General features: G+C 45.2%; 1 protein-coding gene across 5 annotated transcripts in view; it reads right to left on the minus strand.

The window, feature by feature from the left end:
• CTDSPL (CTD small phosphatase like) overlaps positions 1-13,781 on the minus strand; it is a 115,881-nt gene that overhangs the window by 15,374 nt on the left and 86,726 nt on the right. For 3 of the 5 annotated variants that reach the window (XM_046002818.1, XM_046002813.1, XM_046002816.1), the window contains exons 3-4: positions 10,320-10,352; positions 3,303-3,404 (exon numbers count right to left, since the gene is read on the minus strand). In XM_046002818.1, the coding sequence (XP_045858774.1) occupies positions 3,303-3,404; positions 10,320-10,352 (135 nt within the window). The remainder of the gene's footprint in view (positions 1-3,302; positions 3,405-10,319; positions 10,353-13,781) is intronic. The other 2 variants (XM_046002815.1, XM_046002817.1) reach the window with 1 other exon arrangement.

Below are 13,781 nucleotides of genomic sequence, written 5' to 3' on the forward strand. Positions count from 1 at the left end.
AGAATAAAATAAAATTGCAAACTTTAGTAAGAATAAAGCTTGCCCAGACCAATGTTTTTATTATTGGAAAAAACAGTTCAGGCAAAGCATGTTCAACTATGCTTTGGTTCCTTAAAGCACAAGCAGGTTCCCTAAGCACAAGCAGGAAAGCACATTTTTTTTTCTGTTCCGAGTATCATTACCTTTTCAGCATCTTGGTCCAACCTCTCTATTATCTTCCTGGCCTAAATGACAAAGGGTTGGGCAACCTAGCCAGGGAATGGGGCTTCTCAGAAAGCCCAACTCTTGCCTAGAGCCTCGCCAGGATGGTGCAGAACCACTGCTGGCCACCAGGGGGAGAAGGTGAGAGCCTGATGGTCCCAAAGGATGGCGCTACATGGGGGAGAATGATTTGCACTGGACCCACAGATGCAGGCTGCCCTGTGATGGGCTGCTCGGCAGGAGATGCTGAGCACATGGACACAAAGCAGGGCCACAGAGATGTGGGGCTGAGGTCAGAGGCCACAAGCCATGACTGTGGGCAGGCTCCTTCCCTCTCAACCTCGGCTTCTCCTCTCTTCCACAGCTATAGTAATGGGTCCATTGAGTGCCCATGGCTCCATCAGTCCCAAGCATCAGTGATTTCAGCCTTGCCCGGCACCAGCTCCTGCCCTGAGCAGTGGGGAGAGCCAGCCCACCCTAGACTGCTCTGCTCTAAGAAACACAATGCCCGGCACACCCACAAACTTCAGCATACTTAAAAGAACTCTTTGACAATATTAATGACACTTAAAATCCAAATATACTTTGGCAGTGCCTGTGTAAGTCACCGCTGGGCTTACATACAGTTCTTAATGGAATTCCATAAATGAGGTGGCAACTACTCAAATGAACAGGGCCCAGAGAATCAGAACGCAAACCCCTGGGACAAGTAGGAGAGAGAGGGGGAGGAGAGCATGTATGTGGTGGCCAGGGGGCAGGGAGTGAGGACAGGGGTGTGTATTACCGAGTCTCTGGTCAGAATCTGAACTGGGATCTGCCTTTAAGCCCATCACAACACACACACACTGTTCTTTGATAAGTAAAATGAAAATAATGTAGAAAATTCTAGATCGCAGAACTGTGCTGAAGGACTCAGGAGAGCACCTGAAGTTTAAGATTACAATTTATTCACTCCTGTGGTTGGAAGGCTAAGGATGATAATTGGTATTTTATAATTCTATAACGAAAATACAAAATCATGCTAAAAAACACAAGACTGACGGCAGAAACTCTGAAAAGGTATTAGCATATTGTGATATCATACTCCACAGAGTACATTAAAAGAGAAAAACCGTTCCCCAGTTCAGACCAAGCCTGAACCTTAGTCTCTTTTCACAAGCTGGTGTAAAGGGGGCCATGACAAGCCACGGTTCTTCCCCTGGGTTTAAGAGCCTGTGTGTCATACCACTGTACATTTTTAAGGAGAGGTCTCTGAAATGCTCGGAATACTAAAAACCATACACTAAAGGTGGCTGCCAGAGGGGAGGGGGGGAGGATGGGTGAAACAGATAAAGGGGATTAAGAATACATGTATCTTGATGAGCACGGAGAAATATATAGAATTGCTGAATCATTATGTCGTGTACCTGAAACTAACACAACTCTGTATGTGCAGTATACTTGAATTAAAAAACCCACACAACAAAGAATTTCCTGCTTGCAAATATAGGCAGGCCAGGGAGCGAAGAGATGGAGAGATGCTGTTCCCATCAGATCGTGGTATAATGCCCTCCGAGCAGGCCTCCCTTTGGAGGCAGGAACTGTCCGTAACCCCAGGCAGTCTGGCCAGTGTTGGGAGGAAGCCATGTAGGCTGAAATGGCAAATGACCCCTGCTCCAAAGGACTTTCCTCCTGAGGGATTTGAAAAGTCCTGAGCGACTTGCCCATAGGCAAGAAAAGGCTTCTGATGCTGTGCAGAGCTAAGCTGGGGCACAAGGTCATGACAGCCATGGACCAATCCTGGAAGGGCCCTCAAGCTGCTGGGGAAGAAGTGACACCTCCAGGCCCCAGTGGCTAGGCAGGTCATTTCCCACTGCTAGAGTAAGTGCAGCACCTGCTCCACTCTCCCAAAGGACTCACAGACAACTGCCTGGTCTTGTCCTGTTAAGGAAGGCTTCTGTTCACTGAGAAGCAGGCGCAAGGAGGGTGTTTCTGACAGAAAGGTCTTCGGGTCAGTTTGATGGCTCTTCCACTTCCCAATACAATAGTCAGGGAATGACTGTGGTTCACGTGAGACACATACCCCACCATGGGTGGTGCCTTTCACATCTCTCAGCAAAGCAAGGGGAGTTGAGGGCTGGGGATAAAAGGAGGAACGGGGTCTAACTGGCCAGTGATAGTGCAGCAGTTTCATCTCCAGAAATGCCCCAAGGGAAAGTAGGACCAGGATCCTACTTCTTCCCCTGGAACCCCCTATTCCCAAACCTTTCCATCATTTGCCTCTTTTAAACAACTTGTTTCATTTCAAAAAATGGAAAAATGGTTCACAAAGTCACTTCTTAATAGTGTAGCCACAGCTGTCCCCACATGGACGCCCTCTGGGGAATTTGTAGTTTTTGCTGTCATTCTGGCAAGGAGCGGAGTGAGGAAGGGGATGGAAGGAAGCCGGTGGTGTGAAGCTTCCTGTGACATCACTAAAGCCCCGCCCCCTTCAGGACAGAAGTCGTGCTTGTGGATGGATACTCATTGAACTGTGACGTTTATAAAAAAACACATACACAAAACCCAAAACACCCAGCAACCTCTTCTCATGAGAAAGCTCAACATAAATGGCTGAATCCCAGATGCTGTCACTCTGGAAGTCTTCTTCAGAGCTGGACATCTTTCAAGAACTGGTCTGGGAAAACGTCCAAGATAGCAGGTTGCTTGACAGTTTAACAGTGCCTCTCCTGCCCTGCCCAATAAAACATAGAGCACTCTGGCTACCTTGACAAATACACAGCAGTGTCCTGGGGCACAGGGTACTGACTGCCTTTTGCCACCTGAAAAGTACTTCTGCAGGGGTTGGAGGGTTGGAAAACTCTAATCTCATAATTAGAGATTAGATAGAATGAGGTCTTAGTGACATTGGCAGCCCAGCATTTCCCCCAAACTAACTATGTAACAGTCAACTATTCGAGTTAATGTTCACCAGAGTTAATAAGCAGCTGTTCTTGGGATTTCTTCATGCACAGTGAAGTCCTACACCAACAGCCACAAAATGTCATCCTTTTTATTTTCCCTTTCCAATACAACTGTGACGGAATCACAAAGATCATGGATTGCTTTCTTTGTTGATTTACCTTAAATGAACTGTGCACCAATGTTTCATCTAAATCAATGACCACACATTTCTTTCCATAGTCAAGCACCGTCACCTCTGGAAGGAGGTATTTAGCTGGGGGCTAAAATGAAAAAAAAAAAAAATCAGTATTATTACCTTTATGTAAAAGACAAACCAACGCCTTTATTATATATTATGTCAATGAGGGTTAAATGAGATCAAATGTTTATATGCCTGATTAAGCATACCACAGAATTTTATTTTTTATTTTTTTAAGATTTTTATTTATTTGACAGAGAGAGACACATTGAGAGAGAACACAAGCAGGGGGAGTGGGAGAGGGAGAAGCAGGCTTCCCGCCAAGCAGGGAGCCCAATGCGGAGCTTGACCCCAGGACCCTGGGATCATGACCTGAGGAAAAGGCAGACGCTTAAAGACTGAGCCACCCCCCATCACGGAATTTTATTAAAAACAATAGGACTGGGTCGCTTGCCACTGACGTTTTAACAAATACTGTGCCGTCATCTGAATGGCTATTTGAGGGCCTCGGCTTTGGAACCAGACATGCCTGGGTCCGAGTATCAGCTCTGTCTCTTACTTGGCAGTGAGTTGGGATAGTAACACCTTCCATGGAAGGTTGTTACCAGCTCTAACTGTGGTAAAGCCCCCAGCATTCTGCCGGGCACATACATGGCAGCTACTGTTACAGTTAAATGGGCTATGCAAAAACAAATGTTAGATCGTATTAGCTCCTCTCCTACTTCCAGGCCCATTTCCTGGGGTCATATTCTGTCTGAAATTCACTGTGGTACAGAAGTGTATTTTAAAGCTATATAGGAACCACAGTGCTTGTTTTGTTTTAATGACTAAAACTTTCAGGAACTTCAAGAGTACCTATAGACCCACCAGCAAAATGCAATCCAAAGTGAGTTTCAATAATAGGAAACAGAAGTTAAAATGGTCGAGGTAAAGTGCTCTGTCTGGGGTCTGCCCCACGTAGTTTTCACACTGAGCGAGCGTGACACTGTTACCCCTTGGATTCTCAGCGTCTGGACATTCTACTTCAATCCAAATGCTGTGTGCTAATCAGAAAACCTATTTACGTCTTGGTAGTAGCTGAATCTAATCTTGTGATAAAGAGGTTGTAAAGAGCTAATAAACGGCCAGGTATCTTCAGCCAACCTCCTTCTTGATTAAGATTTATTTCTTTGGGCCTTGCCTCATTCTAGAAATGACTGAAGTTTCTTAGTTTACTTTGTGGTGTTCGTAGCCAGTGTTAACCAGCTAATTTTCTATCCTGGGAAAGTCAAGCTCTCTCTGTTCAATATTTAGTGCAAAACAAAACACACACAAAAAGGTGTCCCTAGCCACTGAAGAACAGACAATTTAGCTTTTTAAAACAAATAAAAGCCCCCCAAACAAAAAACAAGACAAAAAAAAGAAAAAGAAAAAAAGAAATCAAGAGGTATTCCCTTTTCATTGGGTATTTCCTTTTTCTGGTGGTGGGGGGAGGTGAAAGTGAACATGAGTTAAGGATCCAGAGTTAATTCTGGACTTTGCTGGTTCGGTAGTGAATGTAACACAGGAAGCCGACGGGGCAGGTAAATCTGCAAGTGTGATGACCACCTTGTCCGGGCTGGTGGGGTGAAGCTGCGTGTGGTGGTTCTAATTCTACAGGGGCTCCCTCCAGAGAGTGTGGGTATTTCCTCCTGCCCAGCATCATCCAGAAGAAAAAGCCTTCATGGCCTCCAACTCCCTTGGCTCTAATTAAAGTTCACCAAGCAGTATATCTCACTCAATACTGTAAGTGGCCTGGGAGATGTGCCTTAGACACAGGGCATGGGATCTGGAGTCCTAGAAAGGACTCTGTCCTTCATTCTAAATCAGCAAGCAAGCAGGTGGCTGGAAAAATTAAACTTGCAAGAAGAAGTTCTGCAAAAGCATTTTAAAAAGGCAGGGCACGATGAGTTCTGTAAGTGAACATAATAAAGAGGATCTGAGTTATTTCTGTTGTTGGGCCATAGCAGAAAGCATGCCTGGGACTAGAATAAAATTTGTTTTAATTTTTGATTACACAATTATGTAATAACACATTCTCACTGTAAAGAATACAGACATGTAACAGACAACTGTTTCCCTTTGCCCCATTCCTCTCCCCAGATGCCCCCCTTCTTTGTTCAGTGTATATCTGTCCAGTTCTTTATCAATGCGTTTATATACTAAACAACATTTTCACTTTATGTAATTGCTAGCCTGGAAAATAAGGCTCTAGAAATTCTATCCCTAGCAGATCTGAAACATCAAAGATCTGCCAAAAGTGGCTCAGTTATTTTCCAAACCTGAGAATAAAAACTACTTTCTTAGCATATTTAACCCACACTTTGCAAGCATTCTTTGAGCTAACAGTATGGAAAAGGCCTCACGGTACTACCGAAAGAGAGAAAAGAGGGAGAAGGGTGAGAGTCCTCTTAAGCAAGCCACGGATTTAGCATTTGTGCTGCAGAGAGCAAGGCCGGGCTGGGGGCAATGGGCCAGGAGGGTTTCATTAATCCTCAGCCTGCTTCCCAAGTACACACAGCTTCTAGAGAGCTTGACTTTAGACTACTGCAAATTCTTCAGACCACTGGTAAGAATTCTTCTGGACAGCTGTGTCCTTGGCACATGCAAGGACCATACAGAATTGCAACAGCGCTTTGTTACTCCAACTGATCTGTTCAGGTGATGCTTGAATTAGTAACTCAAAATGCCCTGAGGCGAATTTCCTCACAGGCCACCACAGAACCGAAGAACAGAGGAAAACCAGTTCCATCAAGAAGAGCCGGCTCTCTTGCTCCAAAGCACATGGAGGGCACTGCCAGGGGGATAGTAGAGGGGGAGGTAGGGGGCAAACATGTTGGGGGAGGGGAGAAGGAAGGAACCTTGGCTTGCCACCCAAGGTTTGGGAAGGGCATTCATTCCAGTTCTCTTCCTGGGAATAGGTCTGGAATTTCCCGTCCTTGGTAGTGAACTGGCAGCCAGGAACAGTTAACTCTGCGGTTCTTTCAAGTGCCACCCTACTCACTCTCTTCTTGGCACGTCTGATTGGCATTTTTGTCCATAAGAGTCCTCAGGCTCAGAGTTTGCCTGATGGGCTCCCTTGGCCACAGAGCTGAGGGCAGAGATCTCAGGGCCTCTGCGGGAGGGCAAAGGAAACCCTGGACTGTCTTTCATTACAATCGTTGTTTCCGCCGGTGGGTTCTTCGTAAGGTTTGGTAGAAAAAAGTATGCTATTGTTTACTAAAAGGCTCAGGCAAACAGCATAGACACCGTTAGAAAACACGTTTCTCTTCTCCCCTTTCAGCACTTTTACAACTCAGCTGCACTGTGACCATGTCTGGTGGGTGTCAGGATGGAGTGAGATTCATGCAAGAGAGGGCATGGGAAGAGTGGGCTTACAGCCCCATTCCTCGCTGGGCCGAAGCACCTGAGTGCTCCCCTTCAGCCATGACCCCTTCAGGGGGTTCTCAACCCGTCCCTCTGCTTCTTTTCCTTACCCTTCAATATCTGGCTTTCACTGAACAGCCCACAGGGCTTCCAGTAAGATGTGTGGAGGGCCGCAAATCCCAGCTTACATTTGGGAGGCCAGTGTTACTGAGTGGGATGCTTCGTGTCAAGTCCAGATAAAGATGTCATTTTCAAGAGGGGTATAAAAGCTGGATTAATCAATAAATGGTATTGAGACAACTGCCCTGCCACTTGGAAAAGGAAATAAAGCTAAATCATTACTTCACGCCTTCCAGCAACATGAATTCTAGATGGGTCACGGATTTCAGTGTAGAGATAAAACCATTAAAATACTAGGAGAAAATACGGCTCACAGTGATAGAGTGGGGAGATCTTTCTAAGAGCATGACATAAAATTCCGGAGTCATAAAGGATAAGATTAACGCATTTGCCTATATAAAATTAAACTTCTTTGTGGCCAAAATGATTATAACCAAGGCCAAAAGATATACCATAAATTTGGGGGAAGTCCCAATTTCCTTGAAATTGAAAAAGGTAACAGAAGAACATCCAGAAGAAATTAACAGGGAAGAAGAAAGATATATAAATAATAAACTTGTGAAAAAATATTCATCCTCATTCACAAAGAAATGCAAATCAGAGCAATGAATTGATACACCATTCTTTACTTACAGATCAGCAAAGATTAAATATTTGATTATCGTCATTTTCGGAAAGGGAATGGGCAATCCCACACACTCCTGGTGGGAACATAAATTAGGCTTTCAGAGGACAATCTGGCTTTAATCTACCCAGAATGTAAGAGGTATCCTTTGATCTCGCATTTCCACAATTAGGAAAGGATCACAACAGATGCTGCAACTCAAGTCCACAAACATACGTGCACAGGAATATTCCCAAGTATTTGCAATAGTCTAGAAGAAGAAACAAAGTAAATGCCACCAAGGACAAGTGAAAGAAGGAGGTAGATCACTCACGATGCACGAGTATTTGGAAAGAGGTTCAAGGTATATTGTTTAAAGCAAAAAACATCTTGCAAATTCCTTATTTGTGTGAACAAAACTGAAAAATACAACATAAAATATGGGGGATGTAGAGAGAGAGAGAGAGAAAGGGAACACAAGCAAGGGGAGTGGGAGAGGGAGAAGCAGGCTTCCTGCCAAGCAGGGAGCCTGATGCAGGGCTTGATCCCAGGACCCCAGGATCATGACCCGAGCCAAAGGCAGATACTTAATGACTGAGCCACCAAAGCACCCCTTAGAGATAACTTTATAGCATTAAATGTTTATATTAGAAAAAAGATCTGATACTAATAATCTAAACAAGTTGTGTTTATTTAGATTTCTGGAAGAATCCATAACAAATATTGAAAGTTGTTATTCCAAGGAGTGGGACCATGTGGGGAATTTTTTTCTTTCTGCTTTATTCTTTATTTTTTAAAACTATGAGCTTCAATTATTGCTTAGTAAAAAATCAAAAGACCAAAGCTGCACATGTAAACAGAGTAGCATGAAAATGAAACAAGATGGGTATGGGGGGAAGCAGAAATGGTGGGGGGCCTCCAGCTGGAACTAGTCTGGACACCCACAGGCTTGAGGGCACCTTTCACCTTCAGGGCCTGGAAGAGCTTTCAGGAGGCTAGAGGCTCTGGTTCGGGATTAGCACAAGCCTGGATTTTCATATTTCCTATGATACAGCACCCCAAGCTCACACAGGCCAGGTCCCCTATGACCCAGAAAGGGCAGGGCTACTCTGTTAATGCACCCCGCAGCCTTGACAGGTGGGTACAAATTCTGCAGGGGATCCCAAGGCTCAAATTCTGGGGCTAAGCTTGCCTTCAGATGGACTTGGGTTCAGCTGTGCACGCTAAGCAGGCAGTGCAAATCATACTGAGCCCATCAGTAGATCTACTTTTCCGGAGGATATCATTCAGTGATGCAAGTTACTTCAGCTAGGCTTTGTTTTTCTGCAAAAAAAAGGTCACAAGGCCTGACCTAGAGTCTCATTTGTAGGAAGGAGTCAGCAGTTTACTGATCTAACCCTGCACTAAATTATACAGGGGATCTTTTTCCCCTTGGCTATTTCATTCTGGGATTCTAGAATGTGTCAAAATTTGTGGGGAAAGGGTCATTTTCCTCAGTAGAATTCTATCCTGAGAAATGCTTGGTTTGGCACTTAATGAACTTTGAGAAAAACCAGCGCTATGGGAGGATCACAGGTAAGGGGAAAGCTGCTGTCACCTGCTTAACATAGGTAACTTTGCAGGAAAAATGTATGAAACTACTCTGTATAAAGGTTAAAAGGACACCTCTGGTATGAATCCACTGGCTATCTCACTCAAACACTGGATAAGAGGTCCTGCTGCTGCTTGATCCATTTTTTGGGTTAAAGTCAGTTTTCCTGACAAAGTCCAACCTCCAGGCATGCTGGCCAAGTCAGAACCATCTCATAGACCCTTAAAACTAGTTAATGCAGAGCTGAAGTCCTGAGAAAAATGAAATTTTCAAAAAACCGGGGACAATGACTTCTGACAGCAGCTTTCCCCTTACCTGTGATACTCCCACAGCGCTGGTTTTTCTCAAAGTTGTGTCTGGATGTTCCCAGATAATATGTGACGAAGTCCACGGAAAGTTAGATGAACAGATTTGAGTCAAACAATTTGAATCAGAGACACTCTATGGATAAAAGTATCCATTTCCGGACATCTTTTAAAACCCAGTTCTCTAAGGACACAGGGCTGTTTCAATGGTCTTGTTTGACAAAGACATCTCAAGCGCAAGTTTCTTCTGAGTCAGTCCCTGGTCTGTTTCTTGCTGTCTGGCCCCAGGCGAAGTGGTTCTGCTATCAGAGCAGGAACAGTGGGGACAGCGGATGTCCGGGGCAGGGTGGGGGCCCAGCCTGTGCTGGACACTAGGGCAGCTACTCTCCCAAATTCCAGGGCTGAGAAGAGAAGCGGTGGTCCAAGAGAGTGTCCAGCTGGAACAGAGTTAGAGCAAAGCCAGCCTGTAGGAGTTGGGGTGAGTCCTGCAAGTTCAGGGAATACAACTGGGGCAATTTTATTTTTCTGATCTCAGAGCCAGGGAGGGCCAAGCTACCAACGCTGCTAAGTAAGTCAGAAATGGTTGGCCCACGGGCTCACCAAGCCCACTGGGAGAGCGCCTGCCATAAAAGCCTATGTCTGGGCAAAAGCATATTCTCCTGGGCTACGGAGCTGGGGCTGAGGGGCTGGGGCGGGGAAGTGCAGCAGGCTGCCTTAGCTTATTAGCCTGGAGGCCCTTCGCGGAAAGAAAGGAAAGGTGAGAAGTTGGTTAATAGATGCTAGTTCCCCTGTTGTTCCTGAGAAAGGAAACTCTGTACAGAATCTCCTGCTCACAGTTTAAAATGCAGCTTCATTTTTTAACAGAACAGAGCTGTTTATATCACATGCTAAACTCAACATATGCAAGAACATTAAAAAATATCTTTTATATCAGTAGGCCCAAAGCTACAAGCTTCTATGAATGTTTGAATAAAATTGGATAAATATACATACACTTGGTATGGGAATGACCTGCCTCTGGTCACCCTAAGGAAAAAGAAAAAAAGAAATCATTGTCAGGTTCGAAGAGAAATAAGTAGATCATATGCTCAAAAGAAACTTCAAAGCACTCTTGAGTACAGCAGCCCTATGATTTCCTGTTCTCTCTACCTTAGTGGTATTTAATGAACAGGAGGAACCCACAGATTTTCCCAGTCAGGGCACTGGGCTCCGCTCTGCCTCCCAGACACTCCCTCCCCCGACAAACCAAGGCTGGGTTCCTGAGGCTCATTAATCTTGTTTATTTAAATGGTGCCTCCCTTACTCCCAGGAATTTAATCCTTAATTGAAAAATAAAAACAAAAGCCCATATATTACTTTGATCCATTAATCCCTCTAATAACTGGCTTATTTCTTCTTTTAAGCAAGTTTTTCCCTAAGAAGACTAAGCCTCAAGTCAATACAATATGTAGGGAAAGAAAGGCTAGTTTATCAGGTTAGGAGGAAGCCCCTGGCCTCTCCTGGTTTTCTTCTAGACGAGGACTGGGCAGAGGGGACAAGGCAAAGCTCAAGAGGTTGCCCCTGAGGCCACAGGTGTGGAGACAGTGTTCCCTTTAAGGGGAACAAAACCTGTACTCACAGGGAGTGTTAAGAAAATGCAGGCCCCAAGGTGGGGCCTCACCCATTCCTCAGCCTTCGAATGCCAGCCATTCCAAAGCTGGTTGATGGAAACATTTCATTTGAGCATCATTACGAAATGCTAGTAAAATAACATATTCTCTCCGTTATCTCCATTGAGCATTTCCGGTTTCTGCGTTTCTTCTTTTTTAGATGGTGTGACAGGAGGCAATGAAGAGCAGCATCGCAGTTCCTCGTGGGGAGACACTGTTTCCAGTCTCCGACACCGAAGGATTTGTGAACAGTATGTTCATCTTTACTGAGGGGCTCGCTGGCGACAAGGCTCTCACGGGAAGGGGTCAAACCTGACTGTCGACAGCTGGCTGGTACCTTTCTGAGCTCTGCTCTGACTCTAAGTGCCATTTAGCAACTTCCTGATTATCTGTAGCCCTAGTTACCACCTCTGCAGTGTGAGAGCAACTACTGTTCCTTCTCAAGGCCACCTTGATGCTCTTTCCTTTTTCAGGACACTTGGGACTTGTCTTCAGGTTCTAAACCCCTTCTGCCATTATTCAAGGCCGGGCTGTGCTGCTCTCCAACAGGACGGCGCAATCAAATCCAATCCTAGTTTTTAAGGACTTTTGCAGAGAAGTTCATTTCCGAAGCTCTTAAGTAATGTTACTCCCAACACCTGCTCTTGGTGGGGAGACTTTAACCAGAAGCTCAGAGGCCCGCTGGGCCACTCCGGAGAAGGGTTTCTCAACCCTGGGGCTGCCAATGTTCTGGGCCTGGTAACTCTGCTGGGGGTGCTGTCCTGAGTGCTGTAGGATGCTCCACAGCATCCCTGGCCTCTGCCCACTGGATGCCAGTACAATGCCCAGGAGTGACAATCGAAAATGTCTCCAGACATTATCAAGTGTGCCCTAAGGAGGGGAATCATCTCCAAGTGAGAAGCGCTGCAGCAGTGGGGCTGCAAACAGCCCCTCCGCACAGGTGCATCTCCAGACAAGACGAGTGCATCAGTGAAGGGAGAGCTGAAGTAACAAACATCTGAAGGGCTAGGACCAAAGATGCTCCTCTGGCACATATTTGGGGCAGGAAAATCACCCTGGAAGTTTGCATGTATGTGTGCATGTGTGATGGGGTATGTATACATTCGTGTGTCCTGCTATCCCTTTACTCTGCCCTCTGCCTGACAAAGTCCTCCATGGTCCTGGCCACTGGGGTCCTTTGGATGCTGACTTCTTCTTGCCTCTGGCCAGGGCCTTGGACCTGTTTATCTTGGGCAACTGGCCTGCAGGTCCAGGCTGTAACTATGATGGTGGCGACAGCCACTGCTGTGGAAGCATTTCTCCAGGCTCAAGCGAATATGGAGGGTGGACAGAACCCTCGGGGCCACCCACAGCATTCCACCCACAACCTTCCCTCTGCCTCTGGCCTGCTGAGTTCTGAGAGGCAGGGAGAGCTGGAGGCCAGCAGTAGAGTCGGGCCTAGAATCTGGTTCCACAACTTATGGCCTGGGCTCTGTGTTCCAGACCAAGGTGAGTGTGAGGGAGGGCGGAGGGTCCTTGGCTTCCCCACTTCGACCCTGGTTCGTTCTGTGGGGTCTGGTCTTATAGACTGAATAGTCAAGTGTTAATGCAAATGATGCATTACTCAGAGTTAATTCTATTCTTTAAACAGCCATTTTGATAAATATTAAGTGAAGGAAGTCTATGAAGGAACACTGAGTCCAGCTCAGCTCTGCCGGAGGAACTGCCTTCAAACGCCTTTATTCTGCCCTGTATACAGCCAGCCACTCCAGAAAACCTGTTGGGGCTGCACCACCCATGTCTCATGGCATTTCATCGAGGCAAATACTATTTTTATTTATTTATTTTTAAAAAGATTTTATTTTTAAGTAATCTCTACACCCAACCTGGGGCTCAAACTCACAACCCCAAGATCAGCCTGACTGAGCTGAGCCAGCCAGGTGCCCCGGCAAATACTAATTTTAAATAGAGCTTTTACTATGACAGCAGTGAGTCATCTCTTTTATCCCCTACATACCTAGGGTACCAACCATGGTCCTTTTGCTAATGGTGATTCTCGAAAGATTCTCTAAAATGATTTTTAAATTGGGGGAGACAGTATGAGGAAAGCACACTGGGGGAACATATTAGAATCTGGGGCCGTAAGAGGGTTTATAGTAGAATCTCACCACATAAATTCCACTAATGTATTTTTCTGTGCCAATGTAATAAGGCTTCATCTGCTAAAGCAAGTTATTTTTCATTATTTTCCCCCCAAATTTTCTCACCTATTCTTAGATATCATTTCTTCTATATATATTTAAATCTTATCTAGAAACATGGCAGATTTTTCCATATATAAGAGGACCATAGTAAAACCTTTTAATGATTCTATTTTTGAAGTATTTGGGTTTTCTATACAAATAATCATGTCATATGGAAATAAAACTAATTTCCAATTTTTTTACATTTACACCAAGTGTTTCATTTATTTTTTTTTTTAATTTTATTTATTTATTTGGCAGAGAGAGAGAGCACGAGAGGGGGAATACAAGCAGGGGGAGTGGGAGAGAGAGAAGCAGACTTTCCACTGAGCAGGGAGCCTGATGCAGGGCTTGATCCCAGGACCCTGGGATCATGACCTGAGCCGAAGGCAGACACTTAAGGACTCAGCCACTCAGGCACCCCCTCGGTTTCTTGTCATATTGCATTAGCCAGGAACTGCCGAAGAATTTCATATGTAGTTCGCTGTATTTTTTTTTTTTTTTTTAGGATTTTTATTTATTTATTTATTTAACAGAGAGAGAGAGAAAGAGAGAGAGAGAGAGTGTGAGCACAAGCAGGGGGA

This window comes from Meles meles, chromosome 4 (genome assembly GCF_922984935.1).
Source record: "Meles meles chromosome 4, mMelMel3.1 paternal haplotype, whole genome shotgun sequence".
NCBI classification, from domain to species: Eukaryota; Metazoa; Chordata; class Mammalia; order Carnivora; family Mustelidae; genus Meles; species Meles meles.